This window comes from Bombyx mori, chromosome 26 (genome assembly GCF_030269925.1).
Source record: "Bombyx mori chromosome 26, ASM3026992v2".
Lineage (NCBI taxonomy): Eukaryota > Metazoa > Arthropoda > Insecta > Lepidoptera > Bombycidae > Bombyx > Bombyx mori.
Genome location: NC_085132.1, coordinates 3,975,522 through 3,990,096, shown reverse-complemented (window position 1 = coordinate 3,990,096; position 14,575 = coordinate 3,975,522). Strand labels below are relative to the sequence as shown.

General features: G+C 36.3%; 1 protein-coding gene and 1 non-coding gene across 5 annotated transcripts; both read left to right on the top strand.

Moving 5' to 3' along the window:
- The first annotated feature begins 2,170 nt into the window (after positions 1 to 2,170).
- Positions 2,171 to 14,069, top strand: LOC101741034 (zinc finger protein 391). Of its 4 annotated transcripts, none has more exons than XM_012696199.4 (12): positions 2,171 to 2,366; positions 2,489 to 2,654; positions 2,860 to 3,054; positions 4,131 to 4,268; positions 4,835 to 4,896; positions 6,636 to 6,802; positions 7,484 to 7,579; positions 8,284 to 8,418; positions 9,170 to 9,280; positions 9,898 to 10,094; positions 11,082 to 11,179; positions 12,929 to 14,069. In XM_012696199.4, the coding sequence occupies exons 1-12, from the start codon at positions 2,247 to 2,249 to the stop codon at positions 12,968 to 12,970; spliced, it is 1,527 nt and encodes a 508-aa protein (XP_012551653.2). In that variant the 5' UTR covers positions 2,171 to 2,246; the 3' UTR covers positions 12,971 to 14,069. The 4 variants fall into 4 exon arrangements, with proteins under 4 accessions (XP_012551653.2, XP_062532280.1, XP_004933057.2 ...); XM_004933000.5 differs by having other exon boundaries at positions 2,173 to 2,366; positions 11,082 to 11,173; XM_038020685.2 differs by having other exon boundaries at positions 2,230 to 2,370.
- On the top strand, positions 5,069 to 5,141 carry TRNAR-ACG (transfer RNA arginine (anticodon ACG)). The gene has a single exon. It is a non-coding gene; the product is annotated as a tRNA-Arg (tRNA).
- Positions 14,070 to 14,575: the final 506 nt, after the last annotated feature.

The following is a 14,575-nucleotide window of genomic DNA, read 5'->3' as shown; positions in this document are numbered from 1 at the left end:
TGATAATAAGAAAAAAATGTCATAATAATATAATGTATATGTACCTTTTCATCGGTGGAGGAAGCGGCAATAGATTTTTAAATTTGTAAAAAAAACTGTTGCAAGGACATACTCAAGCGCGTCAAATATTGATAGCATGAATGTCCTACGTATTTTTAATAGTGTATGTATGTTAATCTGATCGTTTGCATGATGGGTGTGGTCGTAGGTTAGGGGTGAAAATGAAAAATAATAATTATCAAGTGCGTCAGATTTTCTTAGGGGGTCTTAAGTGATTAAATAATAATCTGACGATTTCGATGTGACGCAAACTCGCGGCCATTATAATATGAAAAATTTTTATCGCTATTTTGAAATACTCAAGCGCGTCAGATTAAGATATAGGTATCTATCTAAGGCTCATCTTTATATCATAGCCACTGAGCAAGTAATCACTACGTTATATCCTAGCTGACGATTATTTACAGGGATTCGTATAATGCCGGCCACTCACATGCGCGCGAACATTCGTACAATGTACAAGGAAAGGAACAGACATTCATTCGCAAACTTAGCGGCTACGGCTGTGCAAATGAGTTCGGTATTCAATTTGCGAACCCATTTGCGCTTCCTCTTACACTTGTTTACGAATGTCTCACGAATTTCATTTGTTTTTTAATTCGTCAATAGAACATTGAAGAGAAAAAGAGTTTTTAACTCTTTCCCAGGCGTCATTAACGGCCATTCTGTTTTTATGGGATTTCTTTTGAGGGTTCCATATGGGCGATTCATTTTGCAGGAGTTCAATGAACTCCATCACCTTGGTTTGTTCCAATCCATGATGAAAGTACGCTATACAGTAGATGTCACGAACTATGAAAATGGCGAAACGTCCGTTACCTTCGCAATCGTGGGCACAACTGGTCACACGAGTGTGTGGGAGACTACGCGAAGGATCGCGGTTCTCGCGCTTTGATGTCCATTAAAAAACCGACACAGCTTGGAAAACCACGAATGCAGCGAAAACTTGCATAATCATTTGCAAATGTCGTCCTACAGTTGTGGGTTTGCGTATTCGTGCGAATGTGAGTGACCAGTATAACAGTAGTAGTTTTATTTTTTTCAAATGGAAAGGCAAAGGTATCATACCATACCGTCTAATCTTTTATATATATATTTTATGAAATATGATATTATGAAATGAAATGAAGTTGATTAATTTGGGATATTAACCAACTGGGATGAAATAAATGAAATGAGTTGAGATGATATGGGATGAAATATAATCTCAGTAAAATGATGTTAATTTACTGAGATTTTTTCAGTGGAATTTTTGGAGGATCCCCAGAAATTACGTCCAGCCTCTTTGTTTCATTTTTCCACACTTGTGCACTTAATAGGTATTAAACAGTTAATAAACCACCGTTATTACACATTTAAAACTGAAGAAACACTAAATAGACAAAATAAAACAATTCACACAACTTCACTCCTCGCGTTCCCGCCAAAAGGTCCCGGATTCATATTATATAACATTCATATCGCTTTGTTAAATGGAAAAGCTCAGGCACTAGCATGCAAATAAAGAAGTTTATGTTTTTAAGTAAAATCCTTATATTTGCAAGAAAATAATTTAAAAAAACATGGTCTAAAAAATGCGGAGAGGGCTATATATAATAGACATGTCTAAATTCCCCTCTCCTGCGTCATGACGCAGCTGCACACATTCAACTTTATCGACGAATTTTTCTTATTTCGGCTTTGGAAATCGTCAGATTATATATTTTTCGTTATCCTTGAATTATTTCCTCCAAAATAAAAAATAAAAATTGGGCCACGCTCGAGAATGTCCAAATGACGTTTTTCTTACAACTTTGTAGCAAATGGATATGGTCTTACTAGATTAAAAGTATTACTAGAAAAGTGGTACTAGATTAAAAGTACTAAATAAAATGTGGGAAAATGAAACAAAGCAGCTATACGTAGCTTCTCGGAATCCTCAAAAAATCCCGCTGAAAAAGTCTCAGTAAATAACCACCATTTTACTGAGATTATATTTCAACCCTTAACATCTTATCTCATTTCATCTCAGATGATTAATGTCTCAAATTAATCGTCTTCATTTCATTTCACATTACAAAATAAGACTTCACCTAAAGGTCTTAGTTACCAGGTCATCAAATTCTATAAAAAAAATAAAAAACAGTATTATTTTATTAGAGTATTGAAGTTTTCGTTACATATTTTGTAAGCTTCATTAAATAAAAATGGATTGGCAATCAACGTGTCGTGTATGTCTAGAAAGTGGAGAAGCCGTTTCTCTATTTGATTTAGATGAAAACGACCAACAGTTCAGTGAAAAATACAAATTTTGCTGCAGCATAGAGGTTTGTAAGTCATGAAAGATTATTACTGCTAATGGCCACACTGTATTTTGTATTAAAAATGTTGCTACTTTACTTAATTGTATTTGTTTTGAAAATCTCGACGTTTGTAACAAACATTCTAGATTAACGAAGACGATCTATTACCTACGTTAATATGCTTAAATTGTGTGGACAAGTTAATAAATGCATATGAATTCAAGCAACAATGTCTTACATCGAACCAAATGCTTCAAGAGTGCGTAGAGGAGTACAAAAAGTCTGTAGATTCTGCAGAAGAGAACATGAAAGGTAAGATAATTGCGATCCTAAATAAAATTTGATGATGCCATTTTTAAGACAGCATGTAGGTAAGTTAAGCCTATCAACCTTATTTAATGAACAAAGCAACCCATCTCTATAAAGGTTTAACAAAAACATGCAATTCTTGCCACGCTGTCACCTCTTAGGCCGATACTTAAACTTCAGCTTAAAGTGCAATATTATTATGTTACAGATGAGTTAGATGATCTAAGCACAAAACAAGAGAATGGTATCCTGTATCAATATGAACTACCGATAGAACAGGACAGTGATGGCCAGTGGACTCGGACACTAGTGAAGACTCCCAGTAGTTCAGTTGTGACCAAAGCCTTGGGTCCAAGAAAGAGAGGGCGACCAAGGAAATATCCTAATGAACAAGGACAAATTGGTAAGTAAATGTAATTTAGACACAAGTAAGGAATATTTAGATAAAAATATGTTTTTTTTTTTTTATTGCCTTTGTAGGCAGACGGGCATACGGCCCACCTGATGGTGAGTGGTTACCGTCGCCCATGGACTTCAGCAATGCCAGGGGCAGAGCCAAGCCGCTGCCTACTGTAAACAATACACAACTTTGTAAATGAACTGAAGTTAATAAACCTAAATAAAAATATTTCCATCACTAAATTAACCACTTGAGTGCTGAATATATTTTTAATAATGTGCCTTAAGTGCTGAGGCTAAAATTAAGAACTAATTTTTTTTTATGTATAAAGTACAATTTTAATTACAATAATACGAACTAGTCAAAATATGTACATGTACTGAAAACTCTCAATTTAATCAGTGCTGCATTGCAATGTTCAATTATTCATTGAATCCTTATTGTGCTCCATAGCACCATATTTATGCAACATGAATAGCTTATTAATTAGTGTGAAAACATATCTGTAATGAAAAAGATGGTAAATGTATTATATTATCAGTATTTTTTATTTCTACTAAAATTGTTTGCTCTGCCGCGGGCCGCAAAATATCGTCCACTGGCTGCAGTTTGATGACCATGGGGTTAGGGTGTATACTTATGGCTTAGTTACTTATGGCTTAGTAGTTAATATAAGAACAAAAAAATATAAATACTCTTTATACGAGCAAGTTACAGTTTTGTCATTACTGTTATGGTCTTGTTATTTATATCTACTATAATAATAATAATTACTGTACATAGTGTCTCACTTTAATATCTTATCTAGTTTCCTTCATTCTGCCCCTTTATTTTGAAGAGTAAGGGGTATGTAAGCCCAGGCAGGTTAGTGTCACTAAAAAATATGGCACACTTGTTAATCCAATAAAACAGAAATATGTTTCAATGTTGGAGATAAACCTCGCATTCAGGTGTTTTTGATAATCACAGACTGAAGAATGCCATAAACTTATGTTTTCACCTATTAGGAATCCTTATATTAAAGGTTGCAATGAGGCCTTTACAATATTTTCAGCGAATACAAAACAATTATTTTATAGATGTTTCACCGTATCAGCGGAAGAAACCCAAACCACATAATCCTGAACCTGAGGCAATAACAACTATGATAGCAAAAGGCTCTTTGAATATAAAAGAAGAACCTTTCGAGGAGGAAGAAGACCTGTTCACTGAAAATTGTATGTACTTGAATGAATGATAACTTGATCTAAATGGCTTTGAATAGCTCTTCAGACCTGTACACACAGTTGTGTAAACATTCTCCAAGGCTTGAAGGTTTGAAATAAAATTAAAATATATTCTTGAAAGCTATTTCTAAATGACATCTGTTAATTGATGATAGCTTGCACTGATTGCAGTTCCCATTTCAATTAATCCTTTTTAAAAGTAAATGATAACACTAAAATGCAGTTGATCTCAATGATACTGATGCATATGGAATAATTTTTTTCAAAAATAATTACCTTTGCTAGTATGGATGATATGGATCTTACTTATCGACATACATACTTACTAATGTATACCTAAAAGAAGATGTGATAAAATAAAAAGCTGGACATGGGCGGTATATAGAACACTAATAGCAATTACATGTTCGGGTATGATATTTTTTCATGGCAGTGTAATAAATTATAGTATAGAGGTGAGGAACACAGGGAATAGACAAAAAATTTATAACTACAGTAACAAAAGTCTGAACAATATAATAGATAAGCATTAAAATTAATTGAATATTTTTCTGCAGCGAACGATTGTGATGATCCAGATTTTGACCCAAATACAGCACCTGAGTCTCTCCTTGAAAAGGTAAGCTTATAATAATCATTTATATTTTATATAATATGAAACGCATATTACTTAGATAAAGCGAGGTAGAAAACAAATTGATTTGTGGAATTACATATCACAAAAGTGATATTTACATTAAAGCTAGTAAATCTCAGAATAGATACATATAATTTCATCACAATGTCTGTAAGGCCCTGTGGCGCAACGGATAACGCGTCTGACTACGGATCAGAAGATTCCAGGTTCGAATCCTGGCAGGGTCGCGACTTTTTTCCTTTTTTTAATTTTACTCTGATCTCACAACATATCTGTTTTTACAATTAAAAAAAATAAATTAAGTCACTATATCTTTATTCGTATAAATGTTAAGATTTTAAACTACATTTTGTTTAGGGTATGTAGGCAAAAATTGTCATCTTTGTTTTTATTGATTTTTCGAGTTGCAAGTAAAACTTGAATGATTCAGATTAGTTATAGTTCATCGTTTAACAATTTTTCAGTAAAATCTACGATTATTTCACTCTGTATTAATCTAAGCTTCTTACAAAACCCATCTCAAAAAAAGAAGTTTTTTTCAATGGAAATAATCACGATTTTGTAACTTCCAAATATTCTAACCGATGCGTTCATTCATATATTTATCGTAAATTTTAATTATTGTTTTTAATTAAGAAGAAATAAATGTCAGGCAATTCTCTCCGGTTTTTAGTTCAGATGAAGGTTCAGATTATTTTATCTTTCGACTTCTAGGGCACTCGACTTAAACTTGTTTGCAAGTTTTATTTATTCATTTTACATTGCATAATCGGGTGATCCAGTTCCCGGTTCCTATGGTGTTAAGTGGCTATCTTTGTGATATGAGGTATAAATCTCAATTGGATATTACAGAGATTGTACCACCCTTCAAACCGTATGATTACTTCGCGGCAAAAATAGGCAGCGCAGTGGTACCTACCCGGGTGGGCTTACAGTACGTCCCACCACTAGTAATGTCATTGGGTGAATGCTGTTTTTTTTTTTTAAATATATAATGTAGAATCCCGATATAAAAAGACCTTCACCGAGATGTTTATTTGACGAAACGTATTTTACATTCAATTTAATATGTCAATAAATATATTGCATATGGATCCTCGACTGGTAACGACTTCCTGGACGATATCCTGAACTGAAATTTATTAGGCAACCCGTATGCAATATATTTATTGACATGTTAAATCACTACATAGTATAAAACAAAGTCGCTTTCTCTGTCCCTATATCTGTCTGTCCCTATGTATGCTTAAATCTTAAATCTTAAAAACTACGCAACGGATTTTGATGCGGTTTTTTTTAATAGATAGAGTGATTGAAGAGGAAGATTTATATGTATAATAACATCCATTAAATAGTGGAGAAATCAATAGTAAATTACAGTTTCCGAAGCGAAGCGAAGCGAGGGCGGGTCGCTAGTCTATACTAATATTATAAAGAGGAAAGATTTGTTTGTTTGTTTGTTTCGAATAGGCTCCGAAACTACTGGACCGATTTGAAAAATTCTTTTTCCATTAGAAGCCGACATTATCCCTGATGAACATAGGCAACTTTTTTTTTTAATTTTTTTTTTTGTTATGTTTCATGTGTGTTTTAATGTTTCCGAAGCGAAGCGAGGGCGGGTCGCTAGTTGAATATAAAATACGTTTCATCAAATAAACATCTCGATGAAGGTCGTTTTATATCCGGGATCTTAGACTAAAATGTTGTTACATTTAATTCAGCCAGCCGCACACAAAAAATACGGCAGAGCACGCAGAACGCAAGGCTCTCCGAACGAGGATCTGTTGTTGAGCGAGACCATATCGGCGAACACGCAGCCTCTGTCTGAAGACGTCACGGAGCCCCGGAAGAAACCGGCCCCGAGAAAAAAATACGTATACGGAAAGACGTAAGTAATTTTTTTTTTATGGCCTTGATGTGTGGACGAGCTCACTGCCCACCTGGTGTTAAGTGATTACTGGAACCCATAGACATCTATAACGTAAATGCGCAACACACCTTGAGATATAAGTTCTAAGGTCTCAGTATAGTTACAACGGCTGCCCCACCCTTCAAGCCGAAACGCATTACTGCTTCACGGCAGAAATAGGCAGGGCGGTGGTACCTACCCGCGCGGACTCACAAGAGGTCCTACCACCAGTAAGTCCTAGTACCAGTTGTTTTATTTTGTCTATTTAGTGTTTCTTCGGGTTTAAATATGTTATAATGGTGGTTTATTAACTGTGTTTAATATCTGTGAAAGTGCACAAATGTGGGAAAATGAAACAAAGCCGCTGGACGTAACTTCTCGGGATCCTCCAAAAAGTCCACTGAAAAAATCTTAGTAAATGACCACCATTTTACTGAGATTATATTTCATCCCATATCATCTCATTTCATTTCATTTAATTTCATCTCAGTTGATTAATGTCTCAAATTAATTATCTTCATTTCATTTCACTGCATAATATAATTTTTCAAAAAAATATGAATATAAATTAAAATAAGACATGACTTAAAGGTCTTAGTCATAAAATCCCTTAAAAAAATCGACTAAATTAGAACTGTGTTGTTTTTGTTGACGTTACAGACACAAGTGCGAGACGTGCGGCAGCTCGTTCACATCCAACGCGTCGCTGCAAGCGCACGTGCGGAGACACCTCGGGATCAAACCCTTCGTCTGCAGGTTTGTTTTCTTTATGGAGGGGAGAAACTTTTTTTTTCTACTTAACTGATGGTTTTAAGAGAACATGTCAGCGTCGCCGGGCTGAGAAGTAAGGAGCACCATCGGGCTGTATTGAAAAGTGTCCGCTGAATGGGAGTCAATTGAGGTGCCGCCATTGTAGCAAGTGGAAAGATTTTAAAAACATCGCCATGAACTATATTCGAGTAGGATATTAAATACTAAAATTTACAAGAGGTTTCATGCACACGTTAGTATTAAAAAAATCTCATAGATGGCGCTGTATTAAAAAAAAACACTACACTTAGAACGTCTAATGTCTTCTATCTTATTCTCTCGCCGGCCTGAATCCTATACATTTATTTATGTGTTTGTGTCTCTATGGACTTATTTTTTCGATTCATCGAGTTTGATATCACAACGTTATTACTGGTGGTAGGACCTCTTGTAAGTCCGCACGGGTAGGTATCACCGCCCTGCCTATTTCTGCCGTGAAGCAGTAATGCGTTTCGGTTTGAAGGGTGGGGTAGCCGTTGTGACTATACTGAGATCTTAGAACTATATCTCAAGGTATGTGGCGCATTTACGTTGTAGATATCTATGGGCTCCATGTAAGCAATAAAAAAACGATTTCAAAGAAGTTTCTCTTCAAAAAGTCTCAAAACGCGCTAATATAAAGTTGTTTACATAACGTTTATGCGTCGCAGTGTGTGCGGGTACGCGTGCGTGCTGCGCATGGAGTTGCGGCGCCACATGATGCGGCACACCGGCGTGCGCCCCTACAAGTGCCGCGTGTGCGACCGCAGGTTCGGCGACTTCGGCAGCAGGCAGAAGCACGAGAGGTAAACCTACCCATCACCCTGGATACACCCATGACCTTCCCTCCCCTTATATATATATATATATATATATTTTATTGCATATATGGGTGGACGAGCTCACAGTCGACCTGGTGTTAGTTAATTGGTTACTGGAACCCATAGACATCTACACTGCTGCTTCTACTGCTTCACGGCAGAAATAGGTGGGGCGGTGGTACCTACCCGCGCGGACTCACAAGAGGTACTACCACCAGTAATGTTATACGGTACTAGCCGTACTCGCCCGCTTCGCTGGACATTTAAAATTAACATTATTATTAAGGAGTCCAACACTCATATAAATATTAGTATATCCATTAAAGTACATGTATTTTCTACATGGATACCAAGTTTCAAGTCAATCGGATGCATGGTTAAGTAGTTATAACGGAACATCCGTAAAAACCACTGTAGATTTATATATTAGTATAGATAATGGTATACGATCAGGATTTTACAATAACAATTTTTTCCGTTCCACCATAAAAGGTGTCATTAGTGCTATCGTCTGTCACACCCAGTATAATATATACATTCGTCATCGATCTATATATATATTTTTTAATTTTTTTCATTTATTTCAGATTTTGCATCCATATTACACTTCATTACACTGCATTAACATTTCATTTATATTAGAATTAAATAAAAATAATAACTACAATCTCGGACTAAAAATATAAAATATGTATTTTTTTTTTCGTATAAAGTTAATTTGTTGTTTTGTTTGCAGGTTGCACTTGGGCATCAGGCCGTACGAGTGTCCGCAGTGCGGCAAGTCGTTCACGTACTCATACGTGCTCACGAACCACCTGCTCACCCACACCGGCGAGAAGAACTTTGCGTAACTAATCTCTCTTTTTTTTTTATGCCGCATAGGCAGTCGAGCATACGGCCCACCTGATGGTGAGTGATTACCGTCGCTCATGGACTTCAACAATGCCAGGGGCAGAGCCAAGTCGCTGCCTACCGCTTAATACTCTCCATAAGCCTCGCTTAGAGAAGGAATGCAAGGAAGCATGGGCGACGGTAACTACTCACCACCAGGTGCGCCGTATACTCGGTTGCCTACACGAGCAATAAAAAAATAATAGTTGTAAAATAATTTTTAAGCTCATTGTATAATTTGGTTTTTTTATTTATTCGTCTCATTTTTGCTTAAGTTGGCTCATAAGTTTCTATGCTACTAGCCGTACTCGCCCGCTCCGTTAGGCATTTAAAATGAACATTGTTATTTATTGTTATTATTATTAGGTAGTCCAACACTCATATAAATATTAGCTTATCCATTAAGTATATGTATTTTCTAGATGGATACCAAGTTTCAAGTCAATCGGATGCATGGTTTAGTAGTTATAACGGAACATCCGTAAAAACCACTGTAGATTTATATATTAGTATAGATACCTAAACAGTTCACTAGCAAGGAGTATGAGTTCAATAATTGTCTCATTCGGGCAGATGTGAACCATGCAACAAGAAGTTCACGAAGGCTCACCACCTGAAGTACCACAACAAGGTCCACCACAAGGAGCTGTACTTGCAGCAACAGATGGAGCTCGAGGCTAAGAGGACGAGACAGCAGATGAACATCAGCGGCCTCTCGGAGGTGCTGTCAGGGAAGATTGTCGATGGGAAACTGCTCATCTCTGGGAACTGTAAGTGTTTCTCTTCTTTCTTTTTTTTTAAATAGTAGTATAGATGGGAAGACGTTTTTGGACAAACGGTCGTAGTTGATGGTTAATTTAATTAAGTGAAATGTCTTCTCTCGAGATTTTGCATTTTCCCCGTTAATTCGTTAGCTCGACGCGGTCTGGCAACACCGACTTGTCTATGTCTGCCGCGGACCAATAACGCATTCCGGTTAGACAGTTCGAGTCGAGGTGTGCAAGGTGTTACCGGGGCTTCCATTACGTGTAGCTTCGCTACGCCCTCCCAACAATATACTGGGATTTAGACTTTTTGGCGGGAACGCGAGAAGTGATGTGTGATTTGTTTTATTTTGTCTATTTAGTGTTTCTTCAGGTTTAAATGTGTAATAACGGTGGTTTATTAACTGTTTAGTATCTGTGAAAGTGCACAAATGTGGGAAAACGAAACAAAGCCGCTAAACGCAACTTCTCGGGATCCTCCAAAAAGTCGACTGAAAAAATTACAGTAAATGACCACAATTTTACTGAGATTATATTTCATCCCATATCATTTCATCCCATTTCGTTTAATTTCATCCCAGTTGATTGGGTGGCGCGTCTACGTTGTAGATGTATATGGGCTCCAGTAACCACTTAACACCAGGTGGGCTGTGAGCTCGTCCACTCATCTAAGCAATAAAAAAAAAAAAAATAATAATAATAATGTCTCAAATTAATCATCTTCATTTCATTTCACTCCATAATATCATTTTTCATAAAAATTAGAATATAAATTAAAATAAGACATGACTTAAAGGTCTTAGTTACCAGGTCATAAAATCCCTTAAAAAAAAATACTGGGACTTATGTGTGGCTAATTGAAGATTGTCAAAATGCTTGAACTATATAGGTATATATTGACAATCACAATCGAAAATTTCATCTCATATCTGTATGTAAGTATAGGAACGTTGTGATTTTCCCCTTTTATTAAGGAATGGTCATGTTTCGCAGCGCTGAACGAAGGTCAAGAGACGCTGATCATTGAGGAGGAGAACGTCGACGGAGACATCAAGGAGACCGGACGAGCGGTCGCCGACATGCAGGTCACTGTACGCGCCACTCGGTTACAACTAACCCGACTCGTGTCACGTAGTGATTGCTTAGAGGCTTTTAAGATTGGTTTTGAAGTCGTCGTGGCCTAAAGGATAAGACGTCCGGTGCATTCGTATCGAGCGATGCACCGGTGTTCGATAAGCCTTTGAGCTGTTGTATTTTAATTGTACTCTGTAAACAAGGCAAAAAAAAGAACACTTTTAGTTCCAATGGCTTCCGTCTGAGTCGCCACTGTCGATTTTCTCTCTTCACATTCAATTTTTTTTTATTGCTTAGGTACGTGGATGAGCTCACAGCCCACTTGGTTTTTGAGTGGTTACTAGAGCCCATAGACATCTACAACGTAAATGCGCCACCCACCTTCAGATATCAGTTCTAAGATCTGAAGTATAGTTACAACGGCTGCCCCACCCTTCAAGCCGAAACGCATTGCTGCTTCACGGCAGAAATAGGCGGGGTGCGGACTTATAAGAGGTCCTACCACCAGCTTTTAAGTCGTCGTGGCCTAAAGGATAAGACGTCCGGTGCATTCGTATCTAGAGATGCACCGGTGTTCGATAAGTCTTCGAGTTGTTGTATTGTACTCTGTAAGCAAGGCTCACCACCAGCGACTCCGGTCAAATGTCGTTTCAGTGTTGCTAAGAAAAAAAAAATAACGCGTTTAGTTCCAGTGGCTTCCGTCTGAGTCGCCACTGTCGATTTTCTCGCTTCACATTCAAGTTGAAAACATTAATGGCGTGACAAATTTATTAATTTATGTGTTGGTCTTTAGTTATTTGCTATTGCCTTGGTACAGATATTAACGCATTTAAGGTTTAGGTACAGTAGATTGGGGAGAATCGGGACGCGTACTAATAAAATTGAGATTGAAATTGTTTCGGAGGTTTCAATTTTCATATACAATGCATTATTATACATAGTTCATTGAAAAATATACACAAAAACTTAAAAAACTAGCTTAACCTGATCCACCTTGGCTTTTGGGGGGAATCGGGTCACGTATGGGGACAATAGAGTTTTTCAATAGGGCTGGCACTGTTTAGTTGTTAGGTAGGTACTTACCTTTAGGTAATTAACTTTTCAATATCTTTAATCAGTTACAAATCTCTGATGACTAAATTAAACTATTTAATATTGTTAAACAATAAATAAAAGTCCTTTTCAATTCAACAAATTTGAATCTCACAAAAACCTTGTGACAACCAAGATTTGTGCCTATTCTACATCTAGTCCCTATTCCCCCCAATCTACGGTACATAGTATGTAGTTCGCATTCTCTGCTTATCTATATATTAATACGTGAAGCAAAAACTTTGTATTCCTTTTTACCAAAATTGCGCGGACGGAGGAGTATGAAATTTTCCACACTTATAGAGAATATAGAGAAGAAGTGCATAATGCTAATTTTTTTTAAAATAATGCGTAAAAGATACATTAAATCAATAAAGAAAACATTACACACACTACATACCATGTATTTGACGCACACACGCATGCATACTATTTATTGTCAAACTTTTGTTCTTGGCGTCTGTTGTCAAATTGAGAATAGATTAAATATTGTTTGTCTCTGTTAATACTTTTTATAGTGTAGTCTTGGCGAAGTTTGTGATTATAGAAGTATAAAATACAATCACAATAGTGTACAAACTTACAATTCCAATTAATTATAGTCGAATTTCGACTACTGCGGGACCACTAGTAAAATATTCAAGCTTGTTAATAAATTTGTATCTCTTCAACAGGTCGTGTTGGACGAAGACTTTTATTTAGAACAAACAAATTAGAAGGAAAGAAATATTTGTATACTATTATTATATTATTATATTTAAGCAAAGATTCGAAGAAAAAAATAATCCTATTTTTACTATTTAATTATCTATGTCTAAATATTGTCTGTAATACAATCTTGAATAGTCTTTGACTTTATGAAATAAAAAATTAAAGGCTCTTTACACTGAATTCCTTTAAATCGAATATCTTTAAATTACTTATTGTATGTTAGTCGAGGGATGAAAGGCTATTTGGTTTAATGGACATTTATCTTTGTAATTTAATGTGCTGTTTATTTGGTATAGCCGTACTCGTCCGCTGTAGCTGGGCATTTAAAATTAACATTATTATTTATTGTCACTATTATTAGGGAGTCCAACAATCATATAAATATTAGCCTATCCATTAAGTACATGTATTTTCTACATGGATACCAAGTTTCAAGTCAATCGGATGCATGGTTCAGTAGTTGTAACAGAACATCCGTAAAAACCACTGTAGATTTATATATTAGTATATATTAGTATCAACAATCGATGTTTTTAGTGAACTTCAATTAAGTTTACTCCATTGAAATACCTGAATAAATTTTTTTATTACGTTATTTTTTCTTAAATTTTATACTTGAAATGGTTTGCCTGTAAACTTGCAAAAATGTCGCTTAAACCAAAAAGCCTTTCACCCTCGCCCTTAATATTTGTACTAGTAAAATATTGTGATATATATTTTCAGTAGTCACTTGAAACGTTTCATTGAGAGGTAACTTCGATTACTATTTTAGGAGAAAATATTGTTGGTTAGGCGATACACATACTCAACCAGTCATATTTTAACATTATACAATAGCATTGTGACTAACAACCTCATGTCCCGGTGATGGGTGCCCGATGCATTGCGGTATCAACTAACATCAAGTGGACCGTAAGCTAGGTCATCTATCTAGTGCTATATAAAAAAAAACATAAAAAGTTGCTAGACTAAAAAATCTATGTTTGGTTTTTTTTTTTTTGTTACTAAGTTCGTTACGTAGCTGAGTAATTATTGTAATTGGTAGGGAAAAAAAGCAGAGGTGATAAAGTTCGTCAGTAATAAACAATGTACATATTAATTACATTAATGTGTTTTATTTGAAATATCTTAAATTTTATCCCCATAGTCACAGCCCACGATTCCGATCCGGTGGAAAATTCTACGAAACGCTGTTCTTGCTAGGACAGGTGTTAGCAAATCCTCTCAGGTTGAGTCCGTGACCTCACCGACCCGTCCGGGCGTAGAATAACCCCTTAGGTTACCAGCAAATCATCATAATCGGTTGCTCTTAGCAGAGCAGTCGTGGTCATGTGGAATTCTTGCTCATTAAAGCCTTGACAGATGTTTTTCACAGTTTGCGAACGGATTCCCGGCGCACACACTCGCTAAGTGGGGTTTCAGTAAGGTCTTTCACCTGATCAGTCCAACGCATGTGGATTCGTCCACGAGATCTTTTACCATTAACCCTACCTTGAACAACAAGTTTCTCGATAGACTCTGCTGGCCGTCGCGATACGTGTCCAAAATATCGAAGAATCTTGGATTGCACTGTTGACGATAACCTGTGAGAGATATTTAGTTCTTTTAGG